The sequence below is a fragment of the Strigops habroptila genome, chromosome 7 (assembly GCF_004027225.2).
Source record: "Strigops habroptila isolate Jane chromosome 7, bStrHab1.2.pri, whole genome shotgun sequence".
Lineage (NCBI taxonomy): Eukaryota > Metazoa > Chordata > Aves > Psittaciformes > Psittacidae > Strigops > Strigops habroptila.
In genome coordinates, this window is record NC_044283.2 from 13,703,194 (window position 1) to 13,719,329 (window position 16,136).

At 36.3% G+C, this 16,136-nt stretch overlaps 1 protein-coding gene across 2 annotated transcripts in view; it reads left to right on the forward strand.

Moving 5' to 3' along the window:
- STX18 (syntaxin 18) overlaps nt 1-16,136 on the forward strand; it is a 63,815-nt gene that overhangs the window by 27,874 nt on the left and 19,805 nt on the right. For both annotated transcript variants that reach the window (XM_030492934.1, XM_030492935.1), the window contains exons 2-3: nt 5,776-5,843; nt 14,969-15,084. In XM_030492934.1, the coding sequence (XP_030348794.1) occupies nt 5,776-5,843; nt 14,969-15,084 (184 nt within the window). The remainder of the gene's footprint in view (nt 1-5,775; nt 5,844-14,968; nt 15,085-16,136) is intronic.

Here is a 16,136-nt window from a genome sequence, read left to right on the forward strand (position 1 = left end):
ACTTTTTTTTTTTTTCTCATAGAAACAAGTTTGTGTTCTTACACCAGTTACTGCATCTCCTCCTAGAACTGAGCCTGTACTTTTTTTGGTCAGAATCATGCAGTCCTGTACATCATGTGGTGTCTTATTGAAATTCTTGATTTCTTCTGAAATGGGCAGTGGGTATGTTTGGGTTGACTGTACGTTTGGAATCGAAAACATGATAGGTGATATATTAATATTATAACAATCTTAATTTTTCTGCTCTTTGCAGAAGGAATTGTAGAATGTAGTCGCCTATTCATGAATCTGTAGATGGACTCTGTTAGGTAAGACATTTGAAGATCAGGCTTTTTGGGTGTATTAAATGTAAACCTTTATTTTTTATTTTTATTTTTGTGGGTAATAAGATGCTTCCATCAGCTTCCATCAGCAGTGCTTGTCAGTGCTGCTGAATCCACAGTAAATGCCATGTCTCTTAGGACTTTTGCAAGAGCTTTTCTATTATGTTTTGGTTTTAAGTATTTTTAAATTTTCCTTTAACAAAGCACATCTTTTAAAAATTCAGAGGAGCAATGTAGTGCAAAGTGTAACAGTCGATTTTATATGGTAGTAAATAGTCGTGTGTTGTTCTGGTTGGAAGGGTAAACTTGATAAAACGCTATGTTTGTTCAATGAAAATGACTATTCAGCGCTGTCGAATTCTCTCTACAATATGTCACGGGAACCTACTCCAATCATTTTAATCGTAAACAATGCTGCTGCTTCTTGCAGTGGGTTAAACGTATGCAAATTGGAACCTACTGTTTCATGAGTGATCAATTCTTTGTTGGGAGTGGAAAGAAATGCTGTATATATTGCTAAGATACTGAAGGAAGCTTACTCAGCGTCTTCGTTCAAAAGTATATACGTCTTTTGAAGATGCTGCTTTGGAGGGAATGCTTTCCTCTTTCTCCTCTTGTTTAAAAATGCAGCCTACTCTAAAATCATAAGAAAAATCTCTAAATAGAGGAACATCTACCATTTCTAGTGAAGGCTCCAAGTATAAATAGAGCTATGCATGCCACCTGTGGTAGCAGATGGCAGCCATTCACAGCTTCCTTTTGTGTTGGACCTGCATTATATGCAATATTTGCTTTTATGTTTTAATAAGAGTTGTTTAAAAACTCTACATCAGCAACAAAATACAGATTTATGTATTAAAGAGGTAGTTTACAATGAAAATAAACTTTAATGTACAAACTGGAACTGCAAGTAACTTAAAGTTATGTTACAGGCGCTAATGTAAATTTACAGAGTGTTTTTGACTTGTGTGATGCTGATGCTTTTGTTGCCATCCAGCAGAAAGCTGCATCCCTGTAGAGAATCAATTGGGTTTTGACAATCACAACTACACTTGGGAGTTTTTAAATAACACCTGGAGTCTCCAGCTTTGGTACCTGAGCTTAGGAGGTTATGTTGAGTTTCTTGAGTTTTAATAAACATATCTCCTTTCATGGCAGATGCATCTTTTAGGAAGTTCCTAATGATGCTATCCAGCTACTGCCCTCCCTTGTGCTGATACAGGTATTTTTGGAGCTGAAGTGAAAGAAACCCATTCTTTAGATTTGATCTTAGGCATTATTAACCCCCGTTTCAAGAAGAGTAATTAAAAAAAGTCATTTCAGTGTGTTGGTGTGTGGTATTGAACCTCAAGGGAGTGCCAGTGCGAATGGAAAGAAAAGAGGGAGGGAGAGCCTGATGTTTCGTAAGTGGTTTTCATTGTCAGAAAGAATGTAATACTCTGTATTCTGGTAATGAACAGAAGCTCAAGAACATGCTTTTAGTATAAAAATATAACTGACTTTAGCAATATTGGGAGGAAAGGTGGTTTTTTTTTCCCATGATTCTCATAAAAATGTCAGTTATACCTGGAAATTCAGTAGTGTTCTTCCCCATAAGATACATTTAGTTTTAATGTAGTGCAGGAGTGCTGCAACTACGCAGGGCGTTTCTCTAAGCCCTCCTATCCCTTCAGGGAAGAAAGGAAATAATTTCATTATTTCACAGTTGAAGGAGAGGCTGCTTTCTCTGCCCCGGACTTTCAGAGAAGAAAGAAGCCAATTTCCAAAGGCAGAGAACGGGAGCCATGACAAGAGGCCAGTACTCATATTGCTCACAATGTGTTTGTGCTTCGTCTTCAAATTGCTTTCATCTACCCTTTGATCAGAGGGAAGCAAATGTAATGCCTATAATTAAGTCAGCAGAGGGAAACTGATAATGGCGTCGGCAGGGCCTGACCCAGAAGTGGTTCAGGATTCTGAAAAGATTATAAGGGGAAAAAGATAAGAAAGCAAGACACAATGCAGTATAATTTGCTATCTTACTAAAAATAGGATGTGCCCAACCAATCTGAAGCTATAAGAAAATCTGCTTTTTCTTCATTAAGATGACCTAGTATCTGATTGTACAGTGTCTGATAAAGTGCTAATAGAAGTCTGGAGGAGATTAGCAGAGAAAATATTAACTGAATAAGATAAGTAAGCAGAAGCAGTGCTTCTGTGTTGAAAGAAGTGTTGGGCAGAAGAGAGGTTAATAGTGGAATTACTTTTTGCATTCTCCAAAATAGGAACAGTACTAACCAGGATGAGTTTTAAAAATAATCCCAGGGTAAGATGGGTCAGTAAAACTTACTGATGAGAGAGTACTGCGGGGAAGGAGAGGGAGGAGCATTATATCTTACAGCAAGTGCTGAATGAGTCTGGGGTCTGGAGTTGTGGGGAGAAGAAAGAACTTCAGAAGTAGAATATGTATTTAGAGACTGAAACAAAGAGAAAGCTTTAAACTAATCAATGAAAATGGTGGAAGAAGAGGTACGTCCAGCTGAGTTACAAGTAACTAACATCAGTGAATGCCCTTCTAGTCATAAGCAAGGATGGATACAAACTGGAGCAAATGCAAAGGAAGTTACAGGTTAGGCAACCTCATTTTGTGAGAAGAAACTAAAAGGTTGGAGCAATTTGTCTGGGGCTACAGAAGTTAGAGGCAGGACTAATGGTAAACTCCAACACACATGCAGGGAAGCAGCGCTTTTAAAAGAAAGGACTGTTTTGAAGCAAGAACAGATGGATAGAAGTTGGTAATCAGTAAACCTGGAAATTTGATGGTTCTTATTCATAATAAGAGCAGTAGGATTCTAATAAAGCCATTCAGTTGGAATAGGGATATACTTTTATGACCTTTAGGCTGGAGCATGATAACTTTGTAAAGAGTGCATGGTATGCCTCTGATAACCCCAGAATACTTGCAGGTTGATGACTCTGGAGATATCGTCAAGATTTATATTTGTATAATCAGGGATATTTTTTGTCTTCAGATTAAACATCATAACTGACCCCCATTTTTTTTTATTTTTAAATAAAATTGGTATTTCCTTTCATGCTAGTGAGACCTTCTCTTTCATAAAAATTGTTTAATTCTGTTGATATGTTAATGACAAATTGAATTCAAAACTGTGCCAGTAGTACACAGTAAGAAAAGGCAACAGAGAAATGGCAGCAGCGCAGGATTGCAGAAGGTGCTGTTAGAATTTGAGGGAGAGTAGAACAAGAAGTCTCACTTCTGATGCAAATCTTGGGAACTAAGAGCTTGATGTGAGTATGGGCATAATGGTGTCATTCTAAATTCATGAAAATAGCTTTACAAATGAAGGAGAGGCAAAGTGGGGTCAGAGCAATTCAAACACACGATGACAATTTTAGCCTAAATAGAATGCTCTTTGTGACTAGATGAATTAATTACTGTAAGACAGTGTTCTTGCTTGTCATTCTGATTCTTTCTGCTTGTTAATCACTTCTAAATTGTAGCTATTGCAGTAATATTGAGATTTATTACTTATAAAATTTTGGAAACCGTTTTCTAGTTTAGTGATTGTTCATGTATTAATGGAAATGTTTGGAAATGTGTTTCTTGTTTTACATTTCTCCTTTTTGTCCTCTGTAGTACTTTCTTTCTGCCTATGAAGTAGTATTGTTCTACTGAAACACTGTATGACTGGTTTAAATGTTTTGCTTTCATAGTCAAGTTCAATTTATCTATTCAGCAAATTTCATGACATACCAAGTCTGAGCTGAAAAAGAAAACATAGAAAAATGAAGCTCCAGTGGCAATGAGAAGGAACATCTGTGGAATGGTTGAGCTTACTTTTTGTGCCTCATTGTCTTGTAGTAATTTCAGTATTTCCCTTCTTATTGTATGTGTTGGTGCTAACACAATTTAGGAAACCTTGGATCTACTGGAGGTACTAACAGAACTCAGCTTGCTATGAATGGGGTGAGATTTTCTGTGCTGTTAATCCCATGGAAAACTTTAAACATGAAAACTGGGAAAATTCTTATTCAATACGATGAGTTGCAGTGAAAATGAAGCAGAGCAAATAATACTAGGGAAATGTATGCGTATTTATTTGCACAAGGAAACACTTTTAGTTGTACAAATCACTGCAGTCTTACTGAGCACATTTTTTTCCTCTTACTTCTTTCAAAGAGACCTTTTGAAAAAAATAATTGGGGGAATTAATCTTCTATTTATCCAAACTGTTCTGTGTTCTTTCTCTGTGGGTTTTTTTGTTTGTTTAATTACAAGGAACATTTGCATGAAAATGGGATTTTAAGGCTTGAACAGCTTCTGATGCCTTTTCCCAGATACATGGAGTAAGCCGCATTTATTGTATTTGTAAACTAAAACAAGTATTGTTTTGTAAAATTCCTTGCATGCTTTTTTACACTGAATTATTAATGAATATTTGAGAATATGGTTTAGGAAGTCTCTCCCTGCCTCCCCCTTGAAAATATACACCACTAATGTATATAATTCTCCTCCTACACCCCGCATCATGTCTCCTTCAAGACCTGCCGAGGAAGTCATAGTGGTAGACATCACATTTCTTTAGCCAGTTAAACTAGATTTCTGTAGTTCCTCTATTCTCTAGAATAAGCAGCATCTTACACTGCACCAAATATATTAAATCAGACTAGAGTTTGCAAAAGTTCTTTCAGATTTTTAGGAGTTTTTTTCATCTTTTCAAAGGATCTTTGTAAAGACTTTTAGTAAAGAAAATCGGGTGGAGTTATAGTAAAATGTATCCACAGTGATGTGGAAATCCAGAAATAGAAATTTGATACAGATATATGCTCTGTAAATTAGGTTCTGGATTGCCAGTTTAGACAATGTTTTGTCTTCTTATTATCATGTTTAATATTGTAGTTGTATTTAGCGTTCAGTGGTGTTTAGTGTTCAGTTTATGCTTCTTGAGTAGAAGATGTATTTTTATTCCTTTTCTCTGAGTTGTACTTTCATGCAACAGATCTTAGTTGATTTTTACATATTGACTGCTTGCAAAATGAAAATTGTAAGAAAGAGTAAATTTTATGATTCTATTTAATTATAGAATAAATAATTTCACAAAATTGTGTCTGAAGTGTGGAATACTGAACTTTAAACATAAAAGGAATCATAGAATCATAGAATAGGGTTGGAAAGGACCTTAAGATCATCTAGTTCCAACCCCCCTGCCATGGGCAGGGACACCTCACACTAAACCATGTCGCCCAAGACTCCACCCAGCCTGGCTTTGAACACTGCCAGGGATGGAACATTCATAACTTCCTTGGGCAGCCCATTCCAGTGCCTCACCACCCTCACAGTAAAGAACTTCTTCCTTATATCTATCCTGAACTTCCCCTGTTTAAGTTTAAACCCATTACCCCTTTTATCAGTGATCTGACTGAAGTTTAATTATGATTTCTGTTCATTTAGATTTCTCATATTGGAAAGCTGAAGGATTTTCTTCTGCAACACAGAAAGGATTACATTAATGCTTACAGGTAAGTGTGCATTCTGTTTAAATAGGTCTATTTATTTTCTGATTTATAAAGTGAACTGCTTAAAGATCTATAGGCATAATGACTAAAACCAAAACTAGATTGCTTATTAATTGGCTTACTGTAAGATAGTTATGATGAAGAATAGTGCTGTAAAAGCACCATTTTCTTCTTAAATAAAATGAGACTCAGAGTTTGAAGATTTCTGGCTCTTAGGCATGAGTTCTGAAACAAAACAACCTGGCAGTCTGAGTCTGACACCTTTTAAGGGCCCGCGGAGTAGGTTTCTGAAGTGGTTCCTGCAACAGCAGAATACTAGATGCAGTGATCCAGGTTTTCCCTTTCACTCTGTGACATTATACCTACCTGTTATCACTAAGGATACAGTCAGTAGCATCAGCAGGACCTGGAGGAGGTCTCTTCGTACTCTGGAATGTGAATTCCAGATGAGGGACATAATTGAGAGCACCATGTCAAGGGATAGCACCACAGGATTTGCTTTTCTGAAACAAAACGGTAGGCTTCTGTTCTGGTAGTTATTGTTCTGTGGAGAAAGTTTTAGTTCTCTTCAGCCATTAGGAAAAATTCAAAACTTATATCTAAATGAGACAGTGTTAAGTAAGCTTTCCCTTTTAAAGGATCTTCTGAAACCTCACAGTTTCCTGTGTTGCATTTCTCCAGTCCCTCTGCAGTAACTGCAGTATTGCATGGGGGAGTCAGCCCTGTCTGCGTCTGATCCTGCCACAACCCTGACTAAAGCTAAGCAGTCAAGGTAGAGAAAATGCAGTCTGAAGCCATCTTGTGTTTAAAGACATTGAAGTCTCAAATCAGTTTAATACCCTTCTTCAAAAGGCTTCACAGGTACCAAATAGGAGCGTTATCCAGACAGATGTCCATACCCCAGGAGAAGACAATAGGAACAGATCCATCTGCTGCTATTCCTTAAGCTCAGTCTATATTGCAGGAACAGCCTTTCTGAGAAGCAACTTCTAGGCCTGAAAGGGTCTGTCACAGTAATAGCAATACTATACAATCAGTGGTATCAAAATGTGTCCCAGAGTAAGTTGACAGAAGACTTCTGGCACCTTTTTTTGTCTCCCTGAGGTGGTTAAAAGCAGTATTTTGTTGTTTCACGCAAACAAACAAAAATTTGGCACATTTTGTAAGTCTAGGGCCATGAGAGCTATTCATAGTGCCAGTGAAAATGATGCTCGGGGTGGGTGTCAATTCTGTGTGCAAGGTGTATGAGGAACTGCATTTCCAAGCAGCAAGCAGAAGTAGTGTACGGCTGCATGTTTTGACTAGCTGTGCTGTTCAATTCCTGTTGGAATAGGTCGTGAACAACACTAGGTGGAGCTACCAATTTAGTACTGAAATAACTGCGTTTACTGTATGAAAACTTCATGTGAATGCATAGGCTGAGAAACTGCAAATAATTACAGTAAGAACAGTAAGTACCAGTTAATTTTGGGGTGTTATTTGTATTTTATTAACAGTAGTGTGCATAAAATTGAAGCGATAAGAGGAGTAAAAGTTTGTCCAAGCTATTTTGGTTTCTAAAAGCTCTTAATGTTCTTCTTGTAAACTCCTTTTTAACCAGTTATTGTGGTGATTCTCAGTGATTTTTCGTGCGTGCACACACACACCCACACCCCCCCCCTCAAATATTAACTAAGGAGAGGAAAAAAGCGTCATTTCCTTTGTTAAACAATAAAATAATCCTCCAAGTCTCATGTGTTGTTGCAGTTGATCCTGCCTGTAATGGCCAAACTTAAAACAGATAGTACTGTCAAATTCCATACTAGATGGCTTATGCTGTTCCACTTTCTGGATGCAAAGACGATCATAGCATCCATGCTGTCAGTCTTGCAGTCTTAGCAAATGCCTCACTTGTGTGAAGAGAAAAATTTTGAGGAATTTAATACTGAAAGGCTCTTCTGGAATTTATGTAGGAAGTTTAACTTTGTTCATGAAAGTTGACTCCTATGTTTTGTCAATCTTGCAATTTGTTTTTCCAACTATAGCACAATGTGTTGATGATGATGCGTTGATGAGTTAAGAGTGTATGCGTTTTAAAACTTCTTCATAATGTGTTACATCCAGGTTCTCGATTGCTGCTTTGACCTTAATTTTGCAGAGTGTAAACTCTTTAATAATAGAGATTTTATTTTTGGCATGCGTAAAACATGCCACTACAGGGGGTATGTCTTTAATTCATTTTAGGGGAAGATTTTTAGCAAGGAGAAAGACAACTGAAAGAAGGCCCTGACCCATTTGATCAAATTTTAAATATTTAACTGAAATACCTAAATTGAGTCCAAAAAGCTTGAGAATTAGTAATTGCTTATTCACCTTCTTGATTTGACTGTTAGCTGTAAAATATGTGAATGGCAAAATACATGAAACTAATGATGCAGTGATCTAAGCTAGCTGATTTACAGGCCATTGCACCTCTACCCTTTCCTGTTTATCAGGCTTCATTTGCTTTCTCTTACACCTTGTTTTTCAGCTTTCTGTGATAAGGAACTTTTCTGTTTTGTTCAGTTTATCCTGTCATACTTCTCTCCTCTGGATAGAACTTTTGAGAGCTTTGGCAGTACCAGAGATGTGGTATCATCTTCCACTGAAGCATGAGTTACCAGGGAAAGAAAATTGAAACTGGCTTGTTAGAAAGACGACTCTGATTTAGAGAGACATGTATAGAAAGAATCTCCTCCTTCAAACTTTTCTCCAAATGTATGGTTATTTCTTCTAATTTGGCTTAAAAATTGAAGGCAATAATACTGAAAACTTGTGCATTCTCTACAACACACATTTTAAGGAAAAATAATAAATAATGGAAACACTGAATGAGTAGCAAAGATTATGAGTGACTCATGTCACTTAACAGCTTTGTATGTATCATTACTTTTATTTAACATTAGAACCCTGTCTTAAAAATAACTCAGATAATTTTAATTATTTTCTTGCTGGCTTCATAGACACGTTTCAAACCTAACGAAGCCCTCTGGGTGTCATACTCAAGATCAGTGAACACATTCAGTGGCAGGGTCTTTTGTCAGAAACATGTAGCTACATGGTGGGACGCTGTATCATCACTGTTCCTGCTAATAGTAGCTGTCTCTGAGCTGTCACTTATGATGTTGTTAACTGCACTCTCTTTCCAAGAATCTTTGGAAAGAAGTGAAACTCAACAGTTCAGCCTTAGGACATCTCAGGCTATTTGAAAATTAGTTAATTCGTATCGAAAATGTACAATACTTAAAAACAGCAATGGTGAACATATTTGGATATTGGTTTGTATCTGGTTTATGATTTATCTCAAGGACTTCCTCACCAGCTTTTTCAAGTAGGCTTATTAACCTTCATAATGGTGTTTAGAAAGCATGTATGGGGTATAGTTCTTGAGGCAATGTATAAGAAAAATAAGCAAGGACTTTCTCTTAAAACAGAACTGAAACTTCTTTTTAGTTTACTAGATAATCACAAGCATAACTTTAAATTGATGAGTAAGCATGGTAAATACTGGATGTTTATATATTAGAAAATTATCCCTGCTAAGTTGTGATCTTTAAGGACTTTGCCAGCAATGTTACATTTGGCTAATGCATATCTTTAGTGAGTTAGTGATGAACAGTACCTTAAGAAAAGAAATTACTAGTTCAGGTGTTTCTGTGCTGCCTGTTCTGTAGCTGAAACTTCCTCACGGACTTTTAAAAAAATAATGTTTTAAATATGTTGTTGGGGAACATTTTCTCATTTGAGTAGATAACTTTTTACCTTGGATTTATGTCAAACAGCGTTTGGATTGAAAAAAGCAGTAAATCAAAGTGCACAAAACATAAGTATTGTTTAAATTTAGTAGTTAAATAAGAAATAAAATAATTAAAACATATTAGGTGCCCAAAGGGAAAAAGTTAAAAAATGTCTGCTGTATTTCCAGCTAAGGTTATACATACATGTACATATGTGCATATACTAACACAGTTAAGTGTGTGTATGTGGGAACATTTATGTATATATTTGTAAGACAATATCTGCAGGTGGTAAGTTGAGCATATCTCTGCTCAAACAGTACATATCAGTATTTTATAACTGGTTTATTTCAGCTTATTGCTTCTCTCTCTTTTGTACTACGTTGTTGGAGGAAAATCAAGTTTTTCTGCTTGATTTGGTGTCTTTATTGAATCAGTAAGCAGAAAATATTTTATGCACCAGCAGAAAGAGTTACTTGTTCCAAAAACTGGTGTAATGCCTCCATCAGCTCTGGTTCCTCATGCTTTGCCAGCAAAACAGGATCACAGAAATGATGGGCTAGAAGGAGCACGGCTGACATATTCAAAAAGGGAATGATTAGGTCATTCTACCACCATGTTTTGCTTACTTTTAAATATTTCTTTCAGTGGAGATTCCATATCGTCCCTCTGCCTTTTCCTGCTTCCTTTTCTGTGCTAGTTTATTTTGGTTTCTCCTCAGTCTCTTCTAGAATCAACACTTACAATATATTTGGGTTTTTGTCCTTTGATTGTACTTTTTCCTCTCCTTTGGATGCTCTCCCAGTTGGTGTTGCAGTGAGGTGCTGAAATGAAACAAATCTGAGGCCTTGCTCAGAGCTAAGGATAGCAGAAATATTACCTTCGTTTGGAATGGATTATACTGCATTTATGCATCCCATTGTAATGACTATTTATGCAATAGCATTGTTGTAATGTTTGGTTTATGATCCAGTATGATCCCAGATGACTCTCTAAAGAACTGTTCCCTAATCAGTTGTTCCCCATTCTCTGTGGGTTCAGATAATTGTTCCTGCTGCAACAAAGAGCCTCTGACCGTTCCTTATTCAAATTCTTCATGTCATTTCTCCAGCTTGGCAGTGTTGTTTTGAATGGAAGTCTTGTTCTCTTGATACAGTTTTAATTTGCTTAGCTTTATGCCTCTGCAAGTTTAATAAATTTATACTCCATTCTACTGTCTGAGTTGTTAATGTGAGAGTATTAAATAGCATCAGATTCAGGACAAACCTGTGTGGAACATAACTCAGTGTGTCCTTCTGTTTGGGTATATGACTACTCCAAGTTCAGCTTTTCAAACAGTTGCACGTCCATATGATACTTATTTCTTCTAATTCATTTATTCACTGGTAGCTTATGAGAATGTCATGGTAGATGGTAACAAAAGCCACACTAAAGAGAAGATGTATAGCAATAATTGCTTTTCAGCCAACCATAAGACCTGTTACTGAATCCTAGAAGTAAATTACATTGCATATGTCTTATTCTTGATGTATCTTGGCTACTGGTTATCTTTTCGTTCTTTCCTAAGCACTTAAAAATTGTTTGATTATTTGTGCCTGTATTTTCCTAGGCTGAGTGGTCTATAATCCTCGGGTTTGTTTGGTTGTTTTTTCCTTAACCCTATTTTTTAAAGATAGTTGCTACACTTTATCTTTTCATCAACCTAAGCACTCACTTAGCCTCCCCCAGTTCTTGGCAGTGGGGATGCATCCTTCCATTTGATGCATTTCCTATTTTATTCCGAGGCCTGGACTCCTGTCTCTGCACACTCTGTGGACGTGCATATACCCTGGTCTTTTTTGGAAGCCAGTTAGTTCCCTTCAAGAGCACCCCTTCGGCACACAGATAGGAGGGATATGTGCTTCACCAAGTTTATCTTCACCATTATCCCAGGAAGCACTGCCCCTTCAAGGTACACTTGTGCCATGATCTGGCTTGCATAGCACTCTTTCTTAGACACTCATTCACTCAAGATCCTGTTATTAATATATTGTCTGGCACTTGTTATTAGTGATGAAAATATCAACAAATAATTATGTTGGTTTTTTAATAATGATGGAGGTACTAAATTGAGGCCAGATGATTTAGAAGCAGTAAGCTAAAGGGAATAGTAACTGCAGCTTACAAGTGACTTTAGTGATGAAAGTTAATGCAAAAAACCCCCAAACCAATAAACATCTAGAATTTATTCATATTCTGTGTATAATTTTATTTCTCTACTGAGCTAACAAGCCAACACCACATTCTTAGTTGTTTCTCTAAGTAATATTGCAGAGCAATCTCTTGTTATCATTGGCATCCCTTGCCAGGTGTGTCTCATCCAGCACTCGACCCTTTTCTGATTGAGTCCCTACATGCTGTGTTCCTTTAGACTTGTCAGTAGCAATCAGACCTAATTTGCACTTTCTTTCTTCTGCTGCTTGTGTTTGAGCTCAATGAAGAGCTCATGAAGCAGCTAAGCTGATGTCTTAGTGCATTGCCTATTCTTCCCTTTCATCAAAGGCAGAACTGCAAATTATCGTAAAGCAATTTCTACATGAAAACTACTAGTTCAGATGAATTATTTTTCTGTTCTTTTTTAGGTTTCCCTTTTCTATGCAGTTTAACCTCCTCATTTTTCTAGACTATTGAAGATTGCCTACTTGATAGCCACTTAAGATAGTATCTTACGATTCACCCACCTTCTTAAAAATCACAAATAACCCAAGTTGGCTTCCAGCCCAATTTCTCATTAAGCTTTCTCTTATTGATTAGGATAAAAATCTGGAAGAATTTCTTTTTCCCCTTCTTCCCTTATCTGCATGCATTAGCCAGTGCATGTCTTGGCTAATTCTTCTGATTGCTTCTGAAAAACCTGGTTGCTTGACCGTTCTTGATTTAGTGATGTGTCAGTCCACTGCTATGATACTGCCACTGCACTTCTGAACAAGTGTTTGTATCTCTGACATACAGGGGACAGATGCTTTTTTTTTTTTTGTTGTTGTTCAGTTGGGTTTTGTTCATTTTTTGTGTGTTTTTGTTTTGTCTTGGCCCTTTATTCTTTTAAAATGAATGGTTCTATTTATGGTAAGGCTAAAGGATGGTGAATAAATGGATTTTTAGTAAAATCTCCACGTGCAGATTTACTGAGGAGTGCAGTGGGGATTTCAGTACTCTGTTAGTACTAGTGGATGCCATATGTATTTTGACATAATGGGATGTGATTGTATGACTCCCTTTTTGCCTTGCCAGAGAGGTTGGGTTTCAGGTAATCTTGCCTCTGAGTGACTTGAGCAGCTCTTACTCGAAAGTGTTGGTATCGGACACTATACAAGCTGTAAATAGTTAAAAAATGATAAGTATTCTATTTCTTGTTACCTAAATTAGCTGTATTTTTCTGCTTTTGAAGCTGTGAAGCTCCTATTTAAGAATTTAATCTACCATATTTTTGTATTAGCAACTATGAAAAGTAACTGAACAACTTGTTTCCCAATGTTAAAGTTGTTGCAGTTGTCCTCAGTGTATCACTATATTACTACTAGTTATACTGTTAGTAAAAAATAAAGCATGCCTGAGGCAAGTTTTTTCATATGTATTTCTAAGTCTGATTTAAAAGAAAATTCTGGTTTGTATTTTGTAATGTTTATTTTACCCTGTAGTGTTAAAAAGTGCATGGAAAACATAGAACTCTGCAAATGCCACAAAGCTGGGCAGGGTGCAAGAACCTAGGTGTATAAAGACGAGAACTTTGTATCTGTTCAGTAGCAGACCAACCAGAACTTTTACTGTTGTAATCTGAAATAGAAGAGTGAAGATTTTTTTGCTTCATCAGGGGGCCATCATGAGGCCGTTACTCCATCCTCATTTTCCATCTGAATTTATGTGCCTTAACATGCTTGAGTAACTCTCTAGGCAGGGCTTGCTGAACAATGTTATGCATGAACCCATCCTCGATGATCATAATGGTCCCCTTCTGTCTGGGCCTGTGCAAATATGGGTGGAGAAATGGATTTTCTGGCTTTACACATGCTAAGAACTTGCTATGCCACAGAGTAGTAGTAAAAAGACCCATCTCTATAAGCTTGCAAAAGGAGTGGGGGAGAGGTATGTCCTCATATTTAACAATATGATTTATCTTACACTGCCTATGTAACTATCAATGTATCATCTTAACCAGGCTGTGGAAAGCCTCTCCATCAGATGTCTCTAAAATCAGACAATTTCAAACCTTTCGTCATTCAGAAGCTGCTTTCTCAGAGAGTGCAGATTAAAGCTTGAAAACCCAGTGATTACAGCTGTGAAGGGGATTTTGCCACAAATGTATGAAACCGATCTATCCTGACCAAAGGAGAGCAATTCAGCTAGTAAAATATAAATGGAAACACTATATCTGTTTCTGTATGTTTTCTGTAAGTTCTAAAAAATAATTTTATAACATTTAGAATAGTTTTAACTGGGGTGAGGGGTGGGGAGGGAAAGCTGTGGTATTTAGATGTCAAAGACATGGCAGTGTTGGAAACAAACAAGTTTATTAAGTATTGTAATATTACTTCCAATTAGTTTGTGTTATTGCTTGCTGGCTAATCTGTGCTTGTGTACTAGCTGGCCAGCAAGCAGAAACTAATTTTCAAGCCATATGAACCATGTGCTAGAGCTATATTTTACAGCCTCCATTTTTATTAATTTAGTACCAAAAAGATATATGAATCCTATTAGAAAATATTAAATACATAATGAATCATCTAAAATAGAAATAAACAACGGGAACAGGTTTTAATAAATCTTACAATTGACTTGATAGTAAAAATAATTTTCCAGTGCATTTTCCAATGCATTGTTTTCCAGTGGTGTTCTTTACTTTGGTTTAAATTCACATATTTCACAGTACAGCTCCTTTAAAAGTGAATCTCGGTATTTAGGATAATGAAAGTAAAACAAAATCCAATTTTTTGTACTTCTTTCAACATTTGAGCTATTCCTTTATCCTGCTTGTTTTCATGTTTTCAGAATTGAAATATGCTTGATTGGACTAACTACTGAGGGTAATGTTATATTTTGTAGTTGTATCTTCTATCTGTATCTATATCTGCTCAGTATTTGGTTGTGTATGACTTGATAGGATATATTGCTCTTTTTACATCTGTTACTAGTCAAAAATGTGTTAAAATATGTTAAAAACCCTCTCAGCGGCGTTTTTATCAGGAATGGTTATTGTACTCTTTAGTTCTTTTTCCATGAAAATCAATGTTGCAGAAAAGCTTTTGTGGGGATAGTGAATGGGAAGAAGGTCTAAGGTGTGTATTTGTAGATTTTATGTTGGGGATACCTTCAGTGACAGTTTGTCTTCTTTCTCAGCCATATTATGTCTGAGTATGTGAGGATGACAGATACAGAGCGTGATCAGATAGATCAAGATGCTCAGGTGTTTATGAGGACGTGTGCCGATGCCATTCATCAGCTGAGAACAGAAGGTAAACTGAGCAACTCTTAAATGCCTTTTTTTTTTTTCCCCTTAGTTACTGATAAAGGCTGATACAATGCTGAATATTGCATGGTGAATCTGAAATGCATCTTGAAAGAGATTCGTGAAGTCTCATTGCCTTTTTGTTTGCATCTGTGTAATCCCATTCCCTGATTAGTACTATACATAATTGTCTTATGTTAGTGGAAGAGAAGGCAGAGCATAGAATTCTATTTATTTGTTTAAATACGTTTATTAGCAAGTGGAAAAAAAATAGTCTTAAATATTTACTACTTGAATAGTAATTTAGCACTGTGGCACAGGGGCCTGAACCAAAGCTTACTAAATTCTATGGTTGTCTCTTTCTAGCTTGTCCACCTGTAAGGTATTACAAGTATAATCTTCCAAGTTTGGTATAATTAAATAACAAAGTCCTGGTAAAGTAACAGCATTTTTGACAACCTGAGTATGGGATCACACCTTTACAACACCATCTTATGAAATCTGTAGAGAGAACTTCTGTTTTGCCATTTTCAAGTTGACTTGCTGTGTGTGCTTTATCAATATACCAAAGATTTTCATCAGCTTTGAAATGCCATTGAAACATAGTTATAGCATTATTCAGAATCACTGAAAGTCAGTCATGCATGGGAGCTACATAGCATCAAAATATGAAATATTCATGTATGTGAACTAAAAGGATGCTTGACACAGTAAATCCCAAAGATTTCCACATAATCTGTACACTAGAGAATGTAAAATGTTAGAAGTTCAATGTTATAAGCAAGTTAAATCTCTAGATCTGTTTTGCTATGCTTAGCTTGCTGACATCTATACTTGTTTAGAAATCTAATTGACATAATGTGACTCAGTGGCATATCTAACAAACCAATAACATAAATATTGTAATACACTAGTTGTTCTCAGCTTTCAGTTTATTGTAATGATTTGCTGTTTCACAGAACTTATATTTAAATATAGCTATGTTTAAAATAAATACTAAGATATATATATAAAATGTTAATAGGCTCTTGAATATATAACTTGTGTGTCAACTGTAAA